The sequence below is a fragment of the Manacus vitellinus genome, unplaced genomic scaffold (assembly GCF_001715985.3).
Source record: "Manacus vitellinus isolate BGI_N305 unplaced genomic scaffold, ASM171598v3 scaffold_8_pilon, whole genome shotgun sequence".
Taxonomy (NCBI): domain Eukaryota; kingdom Metazoa; phylum Chordata; class Aves; order Passeriformes; family Pipridae; genus Manacus; species Manacus vitellinus.
In genome coordinates, this window is record NW_021940864.1 from 5029349 (window position 1) to 5052796 (window position 23448).

At 38.0% G+C, this 23448-nt stretch overlaps 1 protein-coding gene across 2 annotated transcripts in view; it reads left to right on the forward strand.

Annotated features, from left to right (window-relative positions):
• Positions 1 to 1046: 1046 nt before the first annotated feature.
• WDR26 (WD repeat domain 26) overlaps positions 1047 to 23448 on the forward strand; it is a 30489-nt gene continuing 8087 nt past the window's right edge. The window contains exons 1-11 of one of the 2 annotated variants that reach the window (XM_018085035.2): positions 1047 to 1471; positions 1588 to 1644; positions 8234 to 8370; positions 8968 to 9065; positions 9861 to 10017; positions 14569 to 14707; positions 18739 to 18879; positions 20169 to 20288; positions 21054 to 21199; positions 21703 to 21781; positions 22354 to 22483. In XM_018085035.2, coding sequence (XP_017940524.1) covers positions 1391 to 1471; positions 1588 to 1644; positions 8234 to 8370; positions 8968 to 9065; positions 9861 to 10017; positions 14569 to 14707; positions 18739 to 18879; positions 20169 to 20288; positions 21054 to 21199; positions 21703 to 21781; positions 22354 to 22483 — 1285 coding nt within the window. In that variant the 5' untranslated portion in view covers positions 1047 to 1390. Of the gene's footprint in view, positions 1472 to 1587; positions 1645 to 8168; positions 8371 to 8967; positions 9066 to 9860; positions 10018 to 14568; positions 14708 to 18738; positions 18880 to 20168; positions 20289 to 21053; positions 21200 to 21702; positions 21782 to 22353; positions 22484 to 23448 lie in introns of those variants that run through there. The other variant, XM_018085036.3, reaches the window with a different exon arrangement.

The window sequence follows — 23448 nt, forward strand, 5'->3', positions numbered from 1 at the left end:
GGGTCCCCGCGAAGGATGGGCTGCTCAGAGCGGGGAGCAGAGGCGAAGGGAAGGAAAAGGGACCTCCGGAGCGGGGGTTGGTGGCCAGAGCTGCCCTGTCGCAGCTTGGTAGTCCCCAAAGAGGGGAGAGCAGTGCCCGGGTGTGAGGCAGAGCCGTGGGGCAGGCCCGCTCCTGGGAAAAATGGAGCCGGAGATGTGTTTTCCAAGCCTGGGCCGGTGTCTTTGCGAAGGGGCAGGACGGGAGCTTTCCCTGCCAGGAATGGCAATATGGAAGTCGAGTTGCACACCGATAAGGGTAGATCAATACAAATGTGTCAGTGGGGGAGAAGTTATCTGGTAAACATAATGGAGCCCGCAGCTGGGCGTGGGGGGGCGGCTTTTCGCAGATGAGCTCCAAGATTTGGCTTGTCAGCTCGCAGGAAGCGAGCACAAAGTAAACTGCCACTTAAAGAGGCTGTTTGGTCTCACTCTGAAAACCTTTGGCCCTCTAAATGGTGAAGGCCTCTGTAGATTTCTGCTGGACACGTGTTCTTGGTAATAATCTCACTTGTAAACAACAAACGAATATGTTGGCCCTTTCTTAAAATCAGAATAGGGAGAATAATTTCCCAGTGGAGTAAGGGAAGTCTTAAGTATTTAATCACAACACTCAATTTGTGAGTAAAACTAAACCTAGTATATCATAATTTTGGAAGGAGGCTAGAAAAGTCCTGTAAAGTGTTTATGTAGCTACCACAAAAGAAGTCTTCAAAACAGTGTGGATGGGTCTGCTGTAAAGAACTTACCACGTAAAATAAATTGCCTCTGACACAAGAGGCAAGTTTACAGCAGCAGACAACTCGTGACTATTCATAGACGACACCACAGTAAATAAGCTATTTTTAGTATAAAAGGGGGAGGGCTACAGGTTCATGAGTTTGTTTATTTTTTTTTAAGGAGCCAGTCTTTTAAGATGTAAGGAAGAAGAAAAAATCAGGCCTGTGACAGATGTCGTAGCTCTCTGTGTTCTTTTATGGGGGGAGGCAGGGAGGGGGCCAGGGATAGCAGCCAATAGCTAACAGCTTTCTAGTTTGTATCTTCCTTCATGAGGTTTATCTTCTGTGCAGGGATGGCTGTGGTGGCTGGTAAGTCACAGACTTCATGGTACTTCAGCGAAGCTTTCAAGCTCATTGACAACTTGCTTTAGGTAGAGGTAGCTGTTTACCTGTCTCAGACAACTGAGATCCTCTTTCTGAACAAGCATCTGAATCTGGTCATAGTATTCTTGTTTTCTTAAATTGACTTAAAATATAGTAAACTGTTATCATAGCAGGCGGTGTATTTGTGAGGGTAAAACTGGTCGGGTTTTTTTACACTGTATCTCTCCTGCAGCCAGACTGTTGATCTCCTCATGCAAGAGTCAGGATGTCGTTTAGAACATCCTTCTGCTACCAAATTCCGCAATCATGTCATGGAAGGAGAATGGGATAAGGTAACGTAGGGCTTATAGGACTGTATTAACCACTGTTTAAATTTATAGTATCTGTGAGAGAATTCAAAATCCATCCTCCTTATATACTTTTTTTTTTCTTATGCCGATTTCTGCAGGCTGAGAACGACCTGAATGAACTTAAGGCCTTAGTGCATTCTCCGCATGCAATTGTGGTAAGAGGCACACTTGAACTCTTTCAGAGCTGTGTAGTTGAACTAATTGTAGTGGTGTAATCTCTCACTATGGAGTTGGTTGTCCATAGTTCTTGTTTTCTTTTTTTGTTTACTTTAAGCTACTTGCATGCTATCTCAAACGTCATACTAATCTGAACTTTTTTTATTCTGTTGTAGAATGTGAGATAGGCAGCCCAAAACTACTGGGGCTAAGATCTAGTGTACTGAATGTTTAAACTCTGTTAAACATACCTAACTGATAAAACATAAATTCTGTCACTGCCCTAAAATAGGTCAGTTTCTGTAGAAGCTGCCTATGTTGAATACTAATTTGAATACTTGAAATACTTCTCACAATCTCTGTGTTTATAGGAGTTAAGTTTTCTTGGGGGAAGAGAAGTTTAGAAATAAAATGCAGTAATACTAATGTGGAGTTGGCTTTGTAATAGCACATTACAAGAATATAGAGGCTGCTATAGACCATGAACAATACTGTTGCTTTTCCAGAGGGCTTTTAAAGAGCAAATGCATTTGTATTGCTGTTTGGGATTTTATTTACAGCTTTTTCTCTTTGGCTGGCTTTTTTTTTCTTTTTTTTAAAAAAGATAAATCTAGAAATAGAAGGTTGGTAGATCCTGTGACTTAACAATTACGATATGTGTTGTTATGATTTCAGTTGCTTTGAGTGAAGTGTTTCTTGTTTTGATTTTTGTATCTCAAGATGAAAATCATTACTTGGCTCTTCAAACAGCTTGTTCTGTTGTGTTTAAACGTTTATTTTAATGAAATGAAGTTAGAACAGCTAAGGTCACTTAGGAAGAAAACAGTAGCAAGTCTTTTTGAAGTGTCTGTGACTGTAAACAATGAGGAATCAGCTGATGGCTGCTTAGTTCCACTTCTAGCTGATTCATTTGTTGTCAAGACAATTTCCTGTCTGGTGGGGGAGGGAGAGAAAGAGAGAACAGGAAGTGAAGTAGGAAAACAGATGTTTAACAAAACATCAGAGGGTACTTGACAGAAGTTTGCCCTCTTTTCTATTAATTCGGTCAAAGCTTAGCACCTCCTAATTAGACCAGTACTTTCTCTTTTCTCAGACTTGAAGTAGTTTAGAATATTGCATGCAGCTTCCAATTGTTTGTGCAGACTGAAATCATGAAGCTGCTGTATGTGAGTATGAATGGTCATTTGGAACAGATTTTCTCATGTTTCTGACATGTGAAGCTATGAAGTTTATCTGTAGAATTAGTGTTTTGCGTGTCTGTGAGTCGAGATTTAACTGAGTACCAGCACTGTACTTTTTGGATAACTGAATTTGAGGAAAAAGGGTATGTTTTCCTTCTGTTGTTTTGGAGGGCTCTGAAAGTGTGCTCTTCTTTAATGTTGATGTCTAACTGCTTCCAGAAAACCTGATGCAATAAAAATACTTGGTTTAAACTGAACTTTACCTGAACTAAATATTAACTGGGTTGTTTTTTTTAAAGTTGTTCTCCTTTATATAAACTTCATATAATTTAAAACAGGTAACAGTTTTAAATATCTTACACGTGTGTGTGTGTTAGTAAGACAACATGACTCGCAAGGTTAAGTTGAGCTCGTGTGCATTCCATTGTGTGCACTCTGTCTCTGCCTCCCTCCCTGTCCAGCTTTTTTGTGCATGGTTGAGGTTGGGAAGGTATTAGTGTAATCAGCAGCTGGAAGACTAATGAAAGACCCTCAGGTTAAGGTAAGGAGGGATGCTTTGTGCTGTGTAGGTAATCTGAGTGCAGTCAAGTCAGAGCTAATGAAGGTGATAAATGTGTTGATCAGGGAAAGTCCAAGCAAGATGCTGCTGCAGGTAACTCTAAAACAGAAAATTAAATTTTGTGCTTCCTGACTCCTGACTTGTGACTCACACTGTATGACTAGATGTTTCAAAATGTGTGCATACAAGAAGAATGGGTGCCTAAAAGTTTAGATGACACAGAGTATTTAACAAAGTAGGGTGTGTGTTTCGTGGTTTGGTTTTGGTTTGTGGTTTGGTTGGCTTTTTTTTCCCCATATGGTTAATGTGACCTGGACAAAATGACCAGGATAAATAGCTGCTTTTGGAATGTCTGGTCAGTGAAGGGGATACGTGTGTATTTTAAAAATTCTACTCGTGTTTTATTTTATGATTTCTGCAAAGTGCTCTAAGTTCTACAGGTGAAAACACTAAACACAAAATGGCTGATCTCAATTTTTAAACCTTTGATGCAGTGTGTTGGTATGGGGGGTGTGTGGTAGCACACAGGATAGTTTTCTGTGTGTATTTGTGTCAACACAACTGTGTGTTATTTAGTATGTGATTAGTCATGTTTACTTTTCCAGTATATAAGATACAGATGTCTTGAGACAATCTGTAGGAAAACTTTAGTTGGATCAAGTATGATGTTTTTCCTTGAGTAATGCTTAGAAAATGTCAACTTCAAGCTAGCCTGAGGTTTTGCTTATTTTAGGGCTACTCAAGCATATGATGGCATCTATCTTGGGTAACTTATTGAACCTAGGAAGAAACCTGGAGATTATTCCTTTACAGTCATCTAGAATATACTTTCAAATTGTCCTCTTTACTTGTTCTGGAGGTATACAGTCTGCAGCAGGCAATACAATAAAAAAAATGTTATTTATATCAATATATAAATATTGAGCAAAGTGCTCCACCTACCTGTATGGTGTCCCTCTTGCTACAAGCATTAAGGGCAGTTCCCTGTTGGAATTAATTACTCTTCATGTGGCAGGACTTGGTATGTCTGAAGCCTCATTAAATTCCTTTCTATATTCTGTAGATCAGAATATTTTCTGCCCTTTACGTATCAAATCTTACATATGAGTTTTGGGCTGGCTTTAAGTGCTTTCATCAGTGTTTTAGAAGACTATCAAATGTAATAGACTACAGGATAATGAAAATTGAAGTCTTAGTTCTGCAGGCTGTAAGTAGATAGCTACTATGTTTGTTTTGAAACATCAGCTAATAATTTCAGCATTTCTTTTAGTTACCTGTTTAACTTCAAAGAACAGTTGTTTCAGCAACGTTTACTTACTTACTTTGGACTCTTAGTACGGTAATAAAACTGTGGTGGAGCTTGTTAAAATATGCAGGTCAGAAATGACACCAAAATCTAATCCTAAACTTAGGTTATCATGCATTTTGATCATTAAAGTCCTGAAGACTCACTACTGTAACCAGTGATCAAAATGGCCCAATTTCTTGACTGTGATAGTGTGTTTGTCCTGTTATCTTCCAGTTGTGTTTGCTGAGGTTTTCACCTTTGGTTACCTAGTGCTGGTGAATTGTGGTGCATGCCAGACTTCCTAGAATTTAAGATCCTGGAAGGGGTTTTCCTACTAACAGTTAGGAAAATGAAGGAGTGCAGTACTACGTATTCCTATTAGTAATCAAAGGCTACATTTTGAAGAAAGCAAGATGCTAATAGTACATAGATTAAAACAAACAAACACCATCTCCCCTGTAAATCTGTTAACTCTGTTTTGCCCCAGGGTAATCAGAGTTCAACCTACACTTAAATACTATCTTGTCAAAACAACAGAGTAATGCACTTTATCCTCATCCTCTCTTAGATTTGAAATGCAGGATGAGGTAGTAATAACTGAGCAAAACCAGCCAGACTGCAGTGCTGAAACTGTTGTATGGACTCTTCCATGGATCCTTCAAGGTGAAGAGTCTTTTCTATAAGCTAAGCAATGGTGGTGTCTGAATAGTAAAAATGTAATGGTGTTGAATTTCCATTGCAAACACTGAGATGATAATGGTATGATTTTGATTATGATAATCTTGATTCCCCTTCTTTGTAAGGCAGCTAGAGAATATGGAGAAAGAATAAGCTGCTCTTGTGAATGCATTGCAACAGATGAGTTTTATACTCACTCTATTCCACTTAAATAGCAGAGTTTGTGCTTTTTACAGTTGCAAGTGTTATAAACAGTTCTCTTTTCTTCTAAAAGAGGTTGTTTGGGCTCTAGAAGAGGTGATTTACTCAAAATGGTCTCAGATATTGTGAGAAGGTGGTGTTGGGAAGAAATTAACAATACTCTTAGTAGGGCATAAAGTAGTTGAGAGAAAATGAGGATAAAATTCAGTTGTTCGGTGAACTCTCTTTGTCAGTAAAGTCACTAGTTGCACAGAAATAAGAAGTAGGAGGCAGTGAGTGTCCTGATTTAAAAAATGACTGGAAATTTGGTGTCACTGGAGTGTGACTTCTGCCTTAAGGAAATTCATGCCATTGTTTGAGTATGCTGTAGGGCAAGTTTCAGAGCAGTTATCAAAATAGCTTGGCATACCAATTTAACTTCCCTATCCACACTTTATTCCCTGCCTTTTGCTGTAAATAAATTACAATTTCAAACTGCTTATCTTTTATTCTAATTTACCATTATGGCAACAATAGATTCCTGCATGAAGTGTGTAGTACTGTGTTGTTCTGGAGGCCTTTATATTCCTGATATGCTGAAGTCACATAGGGCACTGACTTTTTTTTTTTTTTTTTTTTAAACTATACTTTCTAACCCAAAACTGAAATGACACTTCTGTGGATAACTTGGCTACAGTATTCTGCGTGGTAGTATTCCATGGAGTTGTTGGGACTGGTGTTATAAAACCTGTGTTTTGATGTTTTCTGCTCTTTATACTTTTTCCTCTAACAAAATGAAATTAATGTGCCAAGTTAGGCAGAGAGGGAGAAAGAATAATTAGATGCAGATAAGGTAGGCTATCACATTTAATGGCAATATTATATAAATTTAATAACTATTATATGCAGTGAATGGAGAAGGAAGAGGTGGAGGGATTATAGTTTTTATTACAAACTGGAAGTGTCAGGCTGTTTTTTATCTGGTGTTGATCATCAGTGTGAGGTGACCAAGAGGAGTGAAATACAGTATGAGACTGCTACCTGAGCATCTCCAGGCATCCCAGTGAGCATGTGCACAGCTGGTAGAGGAAACTCTTATCCCTCCTGCTGCTGGTAGATAAGCAAACAGCGTGAGGTCTGCTGGCCTACTGCATGGAGCCAACCACTGCTGAGGTTGTAAATAATTGGGATATCTTTCTTTTGGTTTTTCACGTGTCAGAACATCAAAAAGTGTTGTCTCACCTGGAAAAACTGGACAGTGATGGTCTAACAATTCCAAATTCAAATGAACTAAGGAGCTGGATAGGGAGCGTAATAAGGGTTTGCCTGTCACGTACAGGACAGCAGAGCACTGCAGACATGTTTGAACATAAATCATCTTTACTGTGACATGTTTTATTCTTCCCAAAGCTGTGTGGTAAGTTAATAGCACTGTATGTGGAAACTTCCTTCTTTTGAAGAGCTGTGGAAACGAAAATGCTTTATGTTTTCACGTTGGATTTTACATCTAGTAAGCCTTAAACTTTCATGTGAGCTTTAACAGGACAGGAACATCTTAAACTTCCCAATTATCCCTCTGCTTAAGGAGGCAGGCAGTGTGTTTGAAACGAAGTAAACATTGACCAAATATGAGCATGAAAATAGTGAGGTGCCTGAGGTCTGATGAAAGCAAAGGAAACTGGTGATTGAACTGGTGGTGTATTCCTTAGAAAAGTGAATGTAACTTGCTACACGTAATCTCCAAGCTGTTTGTCACCAGTATGTCTAAGCACATACATTTTCCTCTTTAACATGGTGAGTTTTGTGGACCAGAAATGTCGTTTCTGTGTGATAATGGCTAGCAGTAAAGAACATGTGCAAACACAGGATAGTTGGTTTCATCTAGAAAAAACCAAACTCTGTTTCTACTAAATTACTATAAGAAGTTTCTAGGACTTCTTTTTTTTTCTTTTTAATATAGTAAATTAATACCTGATTTTCCTTTTTTTAATCTACAGATATTTGTTAGAATAGCATGTTTTGATTATTTTCTTAAAAAAAGAAAACAACCAAAAACTGTGCAAGGTGAAAGGAACGCTATGAAATAACAGTGATTAAATTCAGAGAGGTGAAGTGATTCCTAAATATAGGAAACAATATATTTTTTTTTCTGTAATCCTGAAAACACCACCCAAGGAAAACAAGGTAGAACAACAAAACAAAACCTCAGGCAGTGTCAATTTGTTATTGCTATATGTTATGCAGCTATGCAAACAATCCTTGTCTGCTCCTATGTAAGCAGTGTGAGAACTTGTTGAGTTGGCCTGTTGCGTTCTGTGCTGTCATACAGTCTTAAATATGTGAATAGCTGATTTTGGGCACTTTCTTGACTGAATCTTATATTGGAGAGCCTATCTAATTCAAGGTTTGAAGAATGATGGCTAAAAAAAGCAAGTAAAAATGAGACAAGTTGTAGGGGGGATCTGAGGAATGAGATAAAAATATACTTAGAACCCCATCAGTCAGGGAGGAAATTCATGGGTAACTTAATTGCTGCAATGTTGTTGAAAACCCAGCAAAAGAAATTGAGTAATGAAACATTACATAGAGCTGTATTTCTGAAGGGCATAGTAGAATGGTTTCTACTGTTCTGTTTAGGCTCAAACGTTTTCTGAAACTTCAGTCAACCTTTTTCCCCTGACTGCTGCTTTCTGTCATGTCAGAGGATGAAGTTTTTGCTGCTGCAGCAGAAGTACCTGGAATACCTGGAGGATGGCAAGGTCCTGGAGGCACTTCAGGTTCTACGCTGTGAACTGACGCCTCTGAAATATAATACAGAACGCATTCATGTCCTCAGTGGGTAAGTGTTTGGACTTTGAGAGCCCTTGCACTGAAGTTTTCTGAGGAGTTCTGTGGCTTTTGATAGCTGACGTTGTGAAGGCTCAAGCTGTGTTAAAGCTATTATCCTGTTGATTAATAAGCTGTAGTGAGATGTGATAAAATGCTGAGTAAAGAATGCTATTCAGTAGACAGTGTTCTGTTTCAGATGCTTGAAAACAACCTGATGATTATTTACTTTTAATACTACTAGAACCCAAATTAATACATACATATGTATGGTCATCTGATCTTGAGAATTGTTAGCCAGCTACCTTATAATTGAATTAAATAGGTAAATATAATCTGGTTTGTTCTGAGATGAAAATAAGTTATTTCTACCTTCCCTAAAATTGCTTGTGTTTTGTTTTCTTTTTCTATGGCCAGTTTGTAGACGTTTGTTCTAAAGAAGATGTGTTTTCCTCTGAAATAGTTTCCTACCCTTTTTCCTATCGCTTTCAAGCTTAAGTCACCTGTTTCCAGACAATAAGAATGTTATAATCTATATCATGCTCAAAACTGAAACGAATGATTCCAGAAAGACTTGGTCTGTTGGTGTGTGTGCACTTTTTTTAAACAGGTACCTGATGTGTAGCCATGCAGATGACTTGCGTGCAAAAGCAGAGTGGGAAGGGAAAGGAACAGCTTCCAGATCTAAACTTTTGGACAAACTCCAGAGTAAGATGTTCTAGTGTTTAGCATTTCTTCTCACCTCTGTAAATCCCATATATCTTACATGTCTCAGGGAATTGACTTTACCTGTGTTTGCTGGTTGTTTGCTTTTCTGGTATTTCTTGGTTAATGGGGATGCCTTTAGGTGCCTTTACCCTTTGGTCTTCTGTACCTAACCTTTTACTGTCTCTGATAAACTATTTGCAATAGAAACTCTTATTTCTTACCTCTGCTGCATACAGTGATTAAATGTGTGGTTTGGGGAGGGGGGTGTGTGTGTGTGTGTGTGTTACAAATGCTTGCTGTAGTGAGAGGTGAAAACTTAAGTGTGGCCTAAAACCACTAGTGATTCTAGTATTGGTTGACAGTGGTCTCATACTTCACTATGATTTAGTTTCTCCTCTCTCTTTCTTGTGGCTGTTGTAATACTGTACATCAGAGTTGTGAACCCCATGGTATTTTTTGTTTTGGTAGTGTTAATAGGTGATTCCTTATGCTGATACTGTTGGTTTATAATTTTACTGATTTTTTTAAAATACTGAGTTAGCTTGTGTAAATGGTGCTTGTCCACCACAACAACATACTCTATAACTACGGATACCTTGCATACAGCTCTGCTTTCCAGGAGTTCATGCTTCTAATTCCAGGTGTATAGCTGTAAACTTGACAAGCTGCGTACTTTATTTACTAAGGTCTTTTCTAAAAACACTCAAATCAAAGTATGCTCTTACTTGTAACTTGCTTTTGATAAGTCTTTTTTTTTTTTAATGTGTTTGTTTTTTCTTCATAACTCCTCTAAAGCCTACCTACCCCCATCAGTGATGCTTCCTCCAAGGCGTTTACAGAACCTGCTCCGTCAGGCTGTGGAACTACAACGGGACCGGTGCCTATATCATAATACGAAACTAGATAGTAATCTAGATTCTGTCTCGCTGCTAATAGATCACGTTTGTAGTAGGTAAGAAACCCTCACCACTTTTAAGATGGGCAGCAGTGTGTTTCCTTTGTCTTTTAAAGTAATCTGGTTGTGCCTACTGTTAGCAGGAACACGAAAACTATTGTGAGCTGGTTTAACAGGATTTTACTGGGAAGAGACAGTTCTCATTAAAGGAGTGGTGGAGGTGGGGAGTAGAGAAGGTGTGTGTGAGACATTTTGGTACCTGGATATGGAATAGTGGGGTCAGACTAAAGCTTTAAAATTTTAATCAGATGAGTATGAATAGAAGATAGCACTAGACTAATCCTTAGCCACTGGTTTCTTGTAATTTTGGACAGCCAGTCTATTTATGCATCAACATATGATTGCTGTGTTTTTTCACTGGAGAATCACTAGTATGTTATTTATCCAGACTCTGTCTTCAAGATTACTGGAATGCAGAAAGCCTATAGAAGCATACTTTTATAAACTCAACTTTCAGCTATAACTTTTAGTAGCGGACACAGGTGGTTTTAGACTCAAAGGCTAAAGCAGAGGAGAAATGTGCAATAGATGTTTCTGATTTACATAATGTAAAGAACTATTTTCTCAGAATTGTGAAGCAGTAAAAATTGAATGTCTCTTACACCTTTTTATTGGTTCTTTAGACTATGTAGATAATGGGTTTTTGTTAACAAAATGGATGCTGCTTCTGAACCTTCAAAATGCCACACTGTAGTAGACATGAAGCAGGAAGATATTTGTTTTTAACAAATGGCTGACCTGAGCAGTTTTTCTTCATCCAGGAAAATTCTGCTAAGGACCTAAAAACTCAGTGTAGCTTTTTTGGAAAACTGCTGTGCATGAAGGGGATGAAGGCCAGAACACCTAGAAAATGAAGTTGTATAGGATACTCTTGTATGTTTGTTCATGTAACAGGCTAACATGTGGGCTTACAGGGAAATGGTTTTCGTGTTAAGGTTGGCTCATCTGAGGAAGCTAATTAAGAACTGATGAACTCAGCTGCTTTGACTTACATTCTTGTGTTTCTTGGAATCTCTTTTTAAAGATGCAGACTTCCATAGTACTTCACTGTAGGTTTTAAAATTATTATCTTTGGCACTTTGTGTATTCAAGTAACTTTTTTAGCTTGCAGTTTTGCTACATTGCATTGTTTCAGCAGTTGTGTGTGTATGTGTGTGCAGACATTTGACTGTTGCCCATTTTAAGAGCCATAGGAAATGATCATACACTGATATTGTGGCTTCAGAAGTATTAAAATCAGACTAACAAACAGAGATTTAATTTTAGTCTTTAAACAAGTCCATAAATAGTATTGGGTGTTCTGTAGTGGGTTTGATGTGATTAATCAAACCCCAAAGAGCATTCAAGCTGACTGTGAAGAGCGTGGTTTACTGAAGTCAGACTAAGTAGAATTGGATATAAAAGCTACTGCGTGCAACAAATCTGGGCTTAAATTTTACCCATCTGAATCTATTTGGTGACATGAAAGTTTGACCATAGTTTGGGATTTTGTTTGTGGTGGTTTGTTTTTTTTTTTAACCTGAAGTAGTACCTCCTAAACTGGCATATTTGGTATATATACATACCTAGATACTCACAATTACTGTAAGTTAGAAACAACAACAACAAAAACCCCAACAAAAAAAATACCCGAAAAGTCCACTTGAAAATAAAGGCTTCCATTCTGTCCTCATCTCAACCTGTTGTACCTACCTGTTGCAGGGTCTGAGTTCAGTGTGTGGTGTGCTGTACGTGCTGCCATGCTTGGGCATATTGAGGTGAGTTAGACAGTGGAAGCCAAATTTTGATGAAGCTGACAGAAGTAACTGTAGTCTAGTAGCTTAGACAATTTAAGTCCTGTACTACTTAAATGATAGAACATTGGCAACTTTCCCTTTTTTAGTTGGAACTAATCTGGTTTGGACTTATGCAGTATTTTGATTAAGCATGCTTGAATTGCACTAATAGGTAGAATGTTTAACTAAAACTTACTTTGTAAGAGTGGGAGATGAATGTGAGAAACTGCTGGGAGTGAAGGTGAAGGATTTCATCTTATTGTGCCTGAGATTTTGGTAATAGAAAACTGATGTTCTTGGGGATGGTAATTTTTGGTTTTGAGAGCCTTCAGCCTTGTTGGTTATTCTGGACTTTTCTTGTTTGGTTGGTTTTTTGTTGATGAATCAATCTTTCATTGTATGTACAGGGAATAAAAAGGTAGCTGTTTGGTGCTTTACTTGTAATTTTGAACTTGTGTAATACAACAACAGATAACTTTATTAGATGCTTTATTTCAGTATGTGAACAACATGATTCAGGTGTTTTGTGCTGAACAGAACATTTTGTAATGAAACACTTCAAAAAAGATAAAGAAAAACCTTAGAGCTACAATAATATCTAATTACCAAACCCAGAAACTGTTAGGCAACTGGTTCTGGTTTCTTATTTCAAGACTGCTGCTATTTCCTTCTACAGAAGGGTTATTTAATGTAGCTGTGCTGTCTTTGAAGTCAGGCTTGCTGAGTTGTATGTTCTACTAGTTAAGAGAACTTTTTGTGAGGGTGCTCTGATCCGACTGGGTTGTGAGCAGCATAATGCAGTATTGGGATGTGTCTCCAGCAGCTATACCAACTGTTGCCCTTTTTAGGAACCTAAAAGCCATCTGAAGATAAAAACTGTGTACTCCAATATTATAACTGCTTGCTTTTCATGTCTGCAAAACCTTGGTTGCTTTTCTTAAGCTTTAAAATGCGAGAGCTGTTGTTCCATAGAGTACTTTTTAAAAATGAAATATGCTGAAAAGGCTTTCCTCGGACACAGTGTGGCCCTTGTACTTTGTATGAGTTACAGACTCACCTTCTAGAGCAAGTTGTTGCCCTGAGTAAAAACATTACCTTATTATAATATGGCTAAATAATAATGAAACACTCTTCCTGTAGGTGCACATGTCTGTGTAAGGGCTTGCCTACTTCCATATAGACTTCAAGGAAAACAAAGTCTTCTTTCATGGGTGGGGCTTTTTACCTTGGGTTCAGTGTTCTTCCAGTGGCAACTAGACAGTTCCTGGTCAGCTTAAAGCAGGAGCAGAACACACTTGTGTTTCTCTATAAACAAGTAAGTAGACATACCTAAGGAGCAAACTGCAGATATATATAAAAATATATATATATGTACATTTTGTTTATCCCCCTCTACCATAAGACAGGAAATGAGACTGTGGTTGTTCAGTGCTGCTTGATAGTCTTTAATCATGGACTAGGAAGCCTCTTCTAGTAAAAGAAAATTACCAAGAAGGTATAGACCTTATATTAAGCAGAACTTTTTCTAGCTTCAGTTAAGAAGTAATTTTTCAGGTGTCTGTCAGCCTGGCTACCACCAAACTGTATTTTTAAACACAAATGTGAAGGAAGGAAGTTTTCTGTTCAAATGATTGGGGGGGGGAATGTTTGTTTCATTTTCTTTGGTGTGGGGGAACATGTTGTGTTTTTGTTGGGGGGGTTTTAAGCCAGTTTATCTCCAGTTATAATTACAACTGCACATTCAAGGAGGCTGACATTACATTAGTAGCATCCTGTCCCATTAGAGTTGTGTTGCCCTGTTCTACTGGGTGCTGTAAAAACTCAGCCTAAGACTGAACCACTTCAGGATTCCTGGAGTTCAAGAAAAAATGTCTGTGAGACTATTATTTAGTGCCTCTGAACAATGAACTTGCAGTTGTTGCAGTATTACTTACATCTGCTGTAAAAGCCTGTATTTATTTTATCTTAGCTCTGAAATTCTTAATAGAGAGCTTATAGGCAAGATGTAAATATGTCTCCAGTTTTTGCCTAACTTAATATTTTGACTGTTAGCTTTTTCTCAGTGCGTAACTAGAATATTAAATATTAGCTCTAGAGGAATGTTCTGACTCCTCTTCAGTAGTTTATCATGTAATATTTTGTTTGATAAACACAACATTTTATGAAATGATGTAGATTTTTGTGAGTTAAACTTTTCAAGCTCTATGGTATCTTGTTAGTTATGCTTAGATACTGTATGTGGTACTCTGCAAAGAAAGTGAAAAATAGCACAAAGTGAAGGCAAAGAAACATCTAACTTATTAGGAAGTCACATTCAAGAAGAAGAAAACTCTTATGGAAGAATCACTTCTAAAGAGTGGGCAAGATATAGCTAAGTGAGTTAGATACCTACAAAGACCTCATGTGTAATTAAAACACTGCACCTAGGGTTTAAAGAGACTTGGACTCCAGTATTTTCTATGCTGGTAACCTCCTAATGAGGTCAGTTTTATTCCAACCTATATGAAAGCATAACAGTTTATGTGAGTGAGATAAGAATAGTTCTGTGTTCTTAGACTTGGTTACAGTCACTTGATGGCTACCAGATAAGACACTTCATTCTGTACTTACTTGAAGCAGCTGTTAATAGAGGAATTTTCTGAGTTGTGTGGCCTTACATTTAAATAAGGTTTTTGTTTTGTTGGTTGGTTTTTTTTTTTTACTAACTTGACTTTCAAAAAAATGTCTTGCTGCTTTCTTACTAATCTGCAAATTCATGCCTTTCTTTTCACAGGAAACAGTTCCCATGCTATACACAGCAGATACTAACGGAGCACTGTAATGAAGTGTGGTTCTGTAAATTCTCCAACGATGGCACTAAATTAGCAACAGGATCTAAGGACACAACTGTTATTATATGGCAGGTTGATCCAGTAAGTGTGCCAAGTGTTAAAATGTTTGACTTGTCTTTCCCCTCCCTCTCAGCTTTCTCTCACTAGGATGAAACCATAGGACGTTGGTGGGACAGGCTAACAGGTACTTGTAACCCCTTTGACTGGGTATTTCTCTGGGATGTAAGAGTCTGAAGATCCTGATCGGTGTAAATTAGTGAAGGAGGACACTTGTAAACCTGATGGTGAGTGTTAGGCTTGAACTGTTGGCAGCTTTGGGGCAGGAACTTTGTGTAGTCCTAATTGGTACCACAAGGTAGAGCCTGCTATTGCCCTCCAGGGAAGATTCTCAGCTTGAAGGCCTCGAGAAGCACTGGGTGAGAGTGGAAGGAGCATGGCAGTGAGGAACCTTTCTTCTAAATCACCCTTACTGAGAGTACTTCTGGGTTTTTTATGTGACTAACTCCTTTCTGTTACCTTGCTGCTAGTAGTACACTTGGATTTAAATAGTCTATTGACTTCACCATTTATTACTTTATCCCTGAGTAGTAAAATGGTATGTGCTAAACTAAAAGTTGTATCAGTATAGTACTTCATGCTAGTCACTGTTGTAGATTTGCCTTGTCTTGAGACAAAGATTTAAACACGCAGGCACGTAGAAGTATACTCATCCATTTTCTTACAGACTGCAGTTTTAGGTTTTGATAATATGGGGCACTATTTCTCTTAAATCTTGTAGCTGTAGGATATTTCATATATTTTTCCTACTCATTTCTATTCTTACGTAAATAAAAAGATTGATGAATTTAATCTGACACTGTTTTAATTGACTCATAGAAATGATTATGAAAGTATGTCCATATATTTCATAACAATTGAAAACGGAATGAACTTGAACATATGCACACAATATTTGAAGTTACTAATTTTTGTAAAACACTATGAGAAATGAGGTTCTTACAGTTTTTTAACAACACAACTGTACCCGGTATGTGAAATGGAAGATGAAAGGTTTTTCAGATCCATGCTGATTTTCAGTAGGATTTGAGAGCTGAACTTAATTATTTTCTTCCATTTCAGGTTAGGAAGCCATACAGCCTGAGTCCTTTTTGGTACTAAAATGATGGAAGGACTTAAAACTCTCTCTCATGTGCATAGTTGATGTGTAGCCTGTGGACTGACAGCAATGCCGTGGTTTTTTCAGGCATAAGAACTGCTGTGATTTGTGTGTTACTGGGGCCAGCGTGTGCTGGGCCAAGAGCTGCATATCAGCAAAGCTGACTTCTGTTATTTAGTTTGGAAATACCAGTATTTTGTTTGGGTTTGTTTTTTTAACGAACAGTAATTCTAAAGAAATTAATGATCAAGTGTTTTTTGCTGTTAACTTATCAGTTGGTTGTAGACACCCATCTTCCTTTTATATTGATGGATTTTAATACCAAACATCTTGCTTAGCACATCTTACAGTTAATTGTTAGCTGATATCTGGTTAATAAAAGCAAACAAATATTTTGTGAGTGTTTTAGGCTTACCTGTTTGAACAAGGGTTGCTAAAGAAACAAATCTCTTAAAAAATAGCTAGTGGGAAAGCAGCTTTATAGAGTTTTGTCAATTTTTCTTTTTTTGAATTCTTTAAAAAAGAAATTGAAACCCTTTCAAGTAGGTGGATGTCTCAATAACACTAGGCCATATAACTCAAAGGATTCATTTTCATATTTGGCAGAGCACTCTTCTCACATTTCCTGTAGCAGTTGAGGATGTCTTTTGAACTGTAAGTTTAATCAGGTTTTCAAGGCTTTAGGTATTTAGATTTATTCTAACCTGCATATATAAACTACATGGAAACATCTATTCAACACTGTCTGGGTGAGTGATGGGAGAAGACTGTTTTAAATGAACAGTATTTGTTTTTCCACACACATCATGTGTGTAAGAATCCTTCACTTCTCCCTTTCTTTTTTTCATCACCCTTCTTGAAGTGTAATGACGCTGCTTCAATGTGTTCATTTCATACCATGAATTTCTTATTTCTTTTCTGACTTTAGACATGTAGGTGCGTCTGTCTTAACCCACGTCTCTGTTTTTATTTTCGTTTGTTAATTTCAAAGTTCTTACTCAGACTCAACAGCATTAAATAATGTCTTGAGTGAACTTGGTTTGTGCATCATTTGACTGTTATGCAGTGTGGCAGAATCTTTAGAGCACACAGGGTAACTACACTTGGTGTACCACCTTTCCTGGCTTGCATCTCTCTTTCTTAGAGTTCTCCTTTAACTTGCTCCTTACAAAAATCTCCTGCACTTTCTGAAAACTGTTGACAGGTTTTTGGCTTTTCAGCCAAGGAGCTCAACTGCAGACTTAAGCTGATGCTCGAATAGTTGTTTCTACATAACAAAAAATTTGGATAATGTAAGGGATAGAACTCCTGAGATTTCTTTAGGTGGTGGGTGGGAAGTAGATTGACTACGTTTGGGAAAGTTTGCCTGAAATTCCACTGACTGTTGTTTTAGAGCAAAACATGGTATAGCAGTTTTGCTGTATTTGGAGAGAAGTATGAGAGCAGTATGGAAAACAGTAACAGCCACAGAGTTCTGTCATTAGAAGGGGAATATCTTATATGTCTTGCTCCTAATGAGTTTCAAGTATGCTGAAGGGACTGGCTACTTTAATTCTGTTCTAAGAAGAAATGCATTAGTTGCAGACAAGCTCCAGGATGTGAGATGTCACATATGATTCAGTTTCCTTGCAGATCATTTTGGCTACAGACACAGCTGTGTCTAATGCAGTCCAGGAGTAATGATTAGAATGGAAAAGGGGTCTTGAGGAGGTCCACTCGTTTGCCCCTCTTTCTCTGTGCTCTGAAGATTATTCTTATCTCACTTTCTTTTGAGGAATTTGCTTTTTCTCATCAGCAGAACCCTCAAAGCTGCAGGCTGGCTGAGAGTCACCAAATCCCTTGCAGCTGATCCCACAGAACAGTCCTTCAGGTCACTCTTCTTCTATTCTTCCTCTGCAGAATCAAGAGGTGCTCTGTTGATTAATACTGAAACAAAAGAAAGAGAAGGAACAATTAGAGAAATCAAGTTAGATTCTCAAATGAGTCACTCTTTTTGAAAAAAATTTGGAGATATAAGCATCTGCCATGCAGAGAAAAACCACGGGAGAGGGAGAACAATTTTGATTTCCCTTTTCCAAGAGGCTTCACAAAAATTGTCAGCAGTTTAACAAGCTCTGTTCTACTTTCTGTATATGCATGTTGTTGTCAGGAGTCAGTGCTAATACTGTATTGAAGCATGTTTCTGTATTTAGGAAGCCAATGTGTGGTTGTTTCACAGTATCTCACTGTACTATTTATCTTTATAAGCTTCTTGAAAGTCAAGTTCCTCTGACAAGGCAGCAGTAAAACAGTTGTAATATAAAGATGATACAAGATGATGCATGTGCCAAGTATGCTTCATTCACTAAATCTGGCAGAAAACAGCTTGCTGTAGGCAACACTTTAAGAACACCTCTCAGGGAAGTTTTTAAAAATATCTTTCTGTAAAACTTCTTCCTGGAGCAGCACACACAAGATACGCTCAAGTTTCTAAAAATATTGGCACTTCAAGGTTTTCCCTTGTCAGCCTACGTGAAGGTTTTGGCTCTGTGTAACTGTACCAGGCTTCCAACATGCCTTTTAAGCAAGTAACTTAATTCTGTAAAATATAGATAATATTACTTTTCATACTCCAGTAGATGCAGAAAGACTTGACACTACAGAAATCTTACGTACTAAAGCAAGTGTAATGTAATGTAAAACTTTGTACACAGTGGTATTTTGTGAGGTTTGCAGTTAGAATCACAGATTAGAACAAAAATACCTACAAGTGTTCTTGTTTTGCCCTTAGAAGCTTTCATTTCCTGGCCCTACTCTGTAAACTGGCAGTTGCTCTTCCAGTAGGAACCTATTCATGTCTCACAGGTGTGACAAGTTGCTTAAAGTGAACTTGCTGTGCTGTACTTGGACACACTGGATATGTGAAATCTAGTAGGAGTTCATTTGCATTGTCTCAATAGTATCTCTCTTGTTCCAGGATACTCACCAGCTAAAACTACCTAAGACATTAGAAGGTCACGCGTATGGGGTCTCTTACATTGCTTGGAGTCCAGATGACAACTACCTTGTTGCCTGTGGCCCAGATGATTGTTCTGAGCTTTGGCTCTGGAATGTAGAAGTAAGTGGTGACTAAGAGTGAAAAATAAAAAACGTTGTGGTCAGCCTGCTGCTTTTGTTTCAATGTCTGAATACTTCAGGTGTGAAAGAAGTAACCGCTACAAACTTGTGCGAAGGTGTTGAGTGTAAAGAAGAGATGCTGTTCTCCCTGCCCCCCTTTTAATTTGAAAAAATAATTATGGCAGCCTACAAATTCTGTACTCTGTACAGAACTGAAATTAGAGTTCAAGTCTAAGTGCCTGGGATTGTGCAGCAATTCTGGTGTATCTAGTTATGGATCTTTTCTGAGAAGGGATGGCGTGAATGCATAGAACCTTAAAGAGGTTTTGAAGAGAGGCACAGCAAATTAATCAAGAGAAGCAGAGGGCAGAAATATCATTGGAGGGAAGCAATTGCTCATTGATGATTTTAACAAGCAGCAAAAGTAAGATCCACAGAGGCTTAAATTTATGATTTCAGAACTTTGTCTTTCAGTCAGACACTAGGGCATTTTGCCATTTCCTTCATGAATTTGCAAATCACTTTTTGCTGTTGAATTTTATGGGCACTTGAGTTGATATAAAAGCTTCCCTTGCCTCAGTTGTGAGCTGTATAGTCTTTCTTGTGCTGTCTTGGACTCTGAACTAATTCAGTTTCCTAAAACAAAAATGTTCCCTTTTTTCACCCTTGGAACACTTTTCTTCTGTTTAATTGACTAAATTGACTCAGTGAAAAGCACTAGAGCTGGCACAAGGGAATAGAGAGAAGCCCTTACTGTTCTGACAATGGTAAGCCACTCATTGGTGTTCTGTCTTGTGAAACGGTGGCTTTATACACTAGGGATGAAAGCTGAATTTTGGCCTGGAGAGCTTCAGCTCGGGGAGGAAAACATCTAAATACTGATACTCCTAACTTCTTACCAAAATGTATTTTGTCATCTGTCTTTTCCTCCTATAGTCTCCTTCTCTCGTTTTCAGTGTTTGTTTGTTTTTTTTCATTTGATAGTGCTTCTCTTGCTCTTGACTTGTTCTTGTAATTTCTTTTCATTCCACGCTCATAATATTTCAGTTGTCTGATACACCATCTCCGTTGACTTGAGGGACAAAAGAAATTGTCCCAAATAAAGTCCAAAATCACTGGAGATGCTAAAGTAGTACTGCCTTCTTACTGCATTATTGATTGGTTAGTATTGCTTTTTAATAAACATGTTGAAGTACATGCACTGCCAAACACTACACGTGTCAGATAAAATTATCAGTGCCATTTTGGGAAAGGGTTCTGGTATAAGGCCTTGCTGCCTTTATTTTACAGACTGGGGAGCTGAAGACAAAGATGAGCCAGTCTCATGAAGACAGTTTAACAAGCGTGGCCTGGAATCCTGATGGGAAGCGCTTTGTAACGGGAGGTCAGCGTGGACAGTTCTATCAGTGTGTAAGTTCTCTGCCTCTGTCCCATTGAAAACAAAGCAAGAAATTAAATTTTGGTCAAATCTGAGGTTCGTGTTTTTTTCAGGTTTTTCATGTGTGTGTACACTAAAGCTTCCGATCCTTTGTAATTGAAAGAAGCAGTACGTTAATGCAAGTATTTCAGCAGCACTTCTGTGTGTAGCAGTTCGAAGGGTTTGAGCATCTTTGGTCTGCCTAAAGGAGTATTTGTGGTGTGGGAATTTTTTCTTAGCTTCTCCAGAAAATACACTAATAAAAAGTAGTGCTTTTGTCCACAAATGTTATTTATTCCATAGAATTTTGACTACGTCTTTCTTAGTTTTTGCATGCTGTCTTTGCTCGTGTAAACAGGAGTTTGAAATTCTCCTTATCTGAGTAGTGTTGATTTTGGATGGTGGTCCACAGTCTCACCCTGTTCTTGATTATTTGCCATCTGACTTGGTGCCTGGAATAATAGTGCAGTTTGTAAACCTCACTCACTGCAAAGGTCAGCTCAGTGATGTGGTGTAGATGGCACATGTCATGCGCGAGAAAATAAGTGACAAAAGGGATTCTCAGCTCTCCAGGGCAGATTCCTACAAAAGCCCTCAGTTATGACAACCAAGCCCTCCCTTTTAAAGGGTAAGATTGCTTTCTGTAGCAATTTTCTGAACAGAAGGTGAAAAAGATGTGTCACAACTCCTCAGAGATCTGAGACTAATGGTTCATTTTTTTTCCTTGTTTGTGTCTTTTTTTTTCTTCTTTTGATCAGGATTTAGATGGTAATCTCCTTGACTCCTGGGAAGGGGTGAGAGTACAATGCCTTTGGTGCTTGAGTGATGGGAAAACTGTTCTAGCATCGGACACACACCAGCGAATTCGGGGTTATAACTTTGAGGATCTCACAGACAGGAACATGTAACTGCTACTTCTTTCTTTGGTTTTGAATTCCTGCTTCTTAGTGTCAGAAGAAGGTTGAGGAAGGGTTTGGGGGGAAGGATGGGAAACAAATTATTAAAATGCTCTCAGTATTAAAAGAAGACAAGAATAGCATGGGACAAGAACTAGTAAGTTCCAGCAAGCAGCATTAGATCAAGTATTAGAAATAACTTCCTAAGCACTTGAGTAGTGGATGTGTTGATATTTCTGTCATCAAGAGTTGTAGTCCTCTCAATTCCTGGCATGTTTTAGAGGATCCTGCCTTGAATTAGGAGTTGAAGTCTGAAGTCTCTTGGCCTTGGGATTTATCATAAATAAAAGCAAGCTATTGCAGACCTGGCTTGTACTGATGTATAAAGATATACCTAATTTGGAATTCAGAATTATTTTTTCCTGATAATATTGCAGATACAGGACATGCCTTTTACCTTGGTGTTGCATCATTATCTGGTTATCTTGACACTTGTGTCCTATCATTTCAGAGTACAAGAAGATCACCCTATTATGTCGTTTACTATTTCAAAAAATGGCCGTTTAGCTTTGTTAAATGTAGCAACTCAGGTGAGTTGGTGATGTTGAATAGAAATGCAAATAAATCTTGCAAATGCTTCCTGTTCTTAAATATTTTGATGTGAGTTGGGATATTTGGTATTAATCAGTTGTATATCATGTAATATGAAGGCCTTAATATTCATAGGTAGAGCATGGAATTTTCTGAAAATAAGCCAATCTTATTCTTGAGACTGAATTTTTTTTTTTTACTGATTTATACTCAAGAGTTTCATATTGTGAAATATGTACTGCTAAATGTTATTTAACTGGCTTTTGCATCAGAGGGCCAGGTACAGTAAGAATTGTGGCAGGTGAAAAAGTCTTGGGGCATGAGAATTAGATTTTATTTATCTGATTCTGCTTTTGGAACCTTGGATAAGAATAGGAGCTTTCAGAATGGAAGGGACGAAAGGCTGAAAGTTTAGTTTAGTATTTTGATACATCTTTACTCTCTTTATCTTGCAACAGTACTGAGGTTGGCTCTGAAGTAGTGTACTTTCATGTTTAATTTTTTTCTCATAGTTCAAAAAAATGCCATTAATAATGTTTGTGATGAAACTCCTTATATTTATTATTTCCAGGGAGTTCACTTGTGGGACTTACAAGACAGAGTTTTAGTGAGAAAGTATCAAGGTGTTACACAAGGGTTCTACACAATTCACTCGTGTTTCGGAGGTCATAATGAAGATTTCATCGCGAGTGGTAGTGAAGGTAACACCATTCTCCCTTCTGCAGAAAACTGGAACATTGTATCCTTCCTATACCTTAATTTTGTCAGTAATAGTTGCTAACAACATTATAAAAGCAAGCAAACTGGTTCATGAAATAAATTTGAGGTGTGCTGAGATTGAGGCATACTTCAAGAAGTAATTGTGGGCTAGCAGAAAGAATCTTCTGAGAGGATGGTACTAGTAGAAAGCATTAATGACTCTTTTGTGTTGCTCCTCTGAAGCAAAAGCATCTGCACAATTTTAATTAAAAGTGGGTGAGGTGTTCTTGAGGATTTTTCTTTTTGTGGTGTGATATTTAGACTTATGGTTTGAACAAAAAGTACTCCTGGGGAATAACAGCTTCATTTGCCTGTTGAAGATACAGGTGTGGTGAGGTTATTTTAGTTTCAGTAGTCATTCTAATTGCAGACAGAAGTCTCAAATTAAGCAGTTGTTGACATAGTCTGGTAGGGTTTCTTGGTGATCAAAGGCATTGTGGTGTGTTTTTATTCAACTGAGCAGAAATTTGTTAAAGGTTTATATCTTGAATTGGTTCAGTTCTGTCACTATAGTGCAATCACCTGCCATGTAGGTCACTTAAAATTCAAGCTTATGCAGGACTAAGAATTACTCTTGGAATATGTCAACAATCACTGTGAGTGCTATGTAACTAAGATGTTAGGAAACACTACTATTCTTTTTGGAAAATACCAAATATGTCTAAAATAAAACCAGGTTTCACCCTCTGAGCATATCTAGTCGAATATGACTGAAGGACAGCACCTCCAGTCTCCTAGTCCGGTGTGAACCTCTTCTGATGGGTGAACAAGCTTCTTGGTTTGAGACCCGAGTATCCAAAAGTTCAGGATTTGTTTAGCCATAACTATGTGTAGGTATAGATACTGTAGTGCACCAGTCCTTTTTTCCCCCATTTATTTACTCCTTATTATCTTCTTTGTCTAAAAA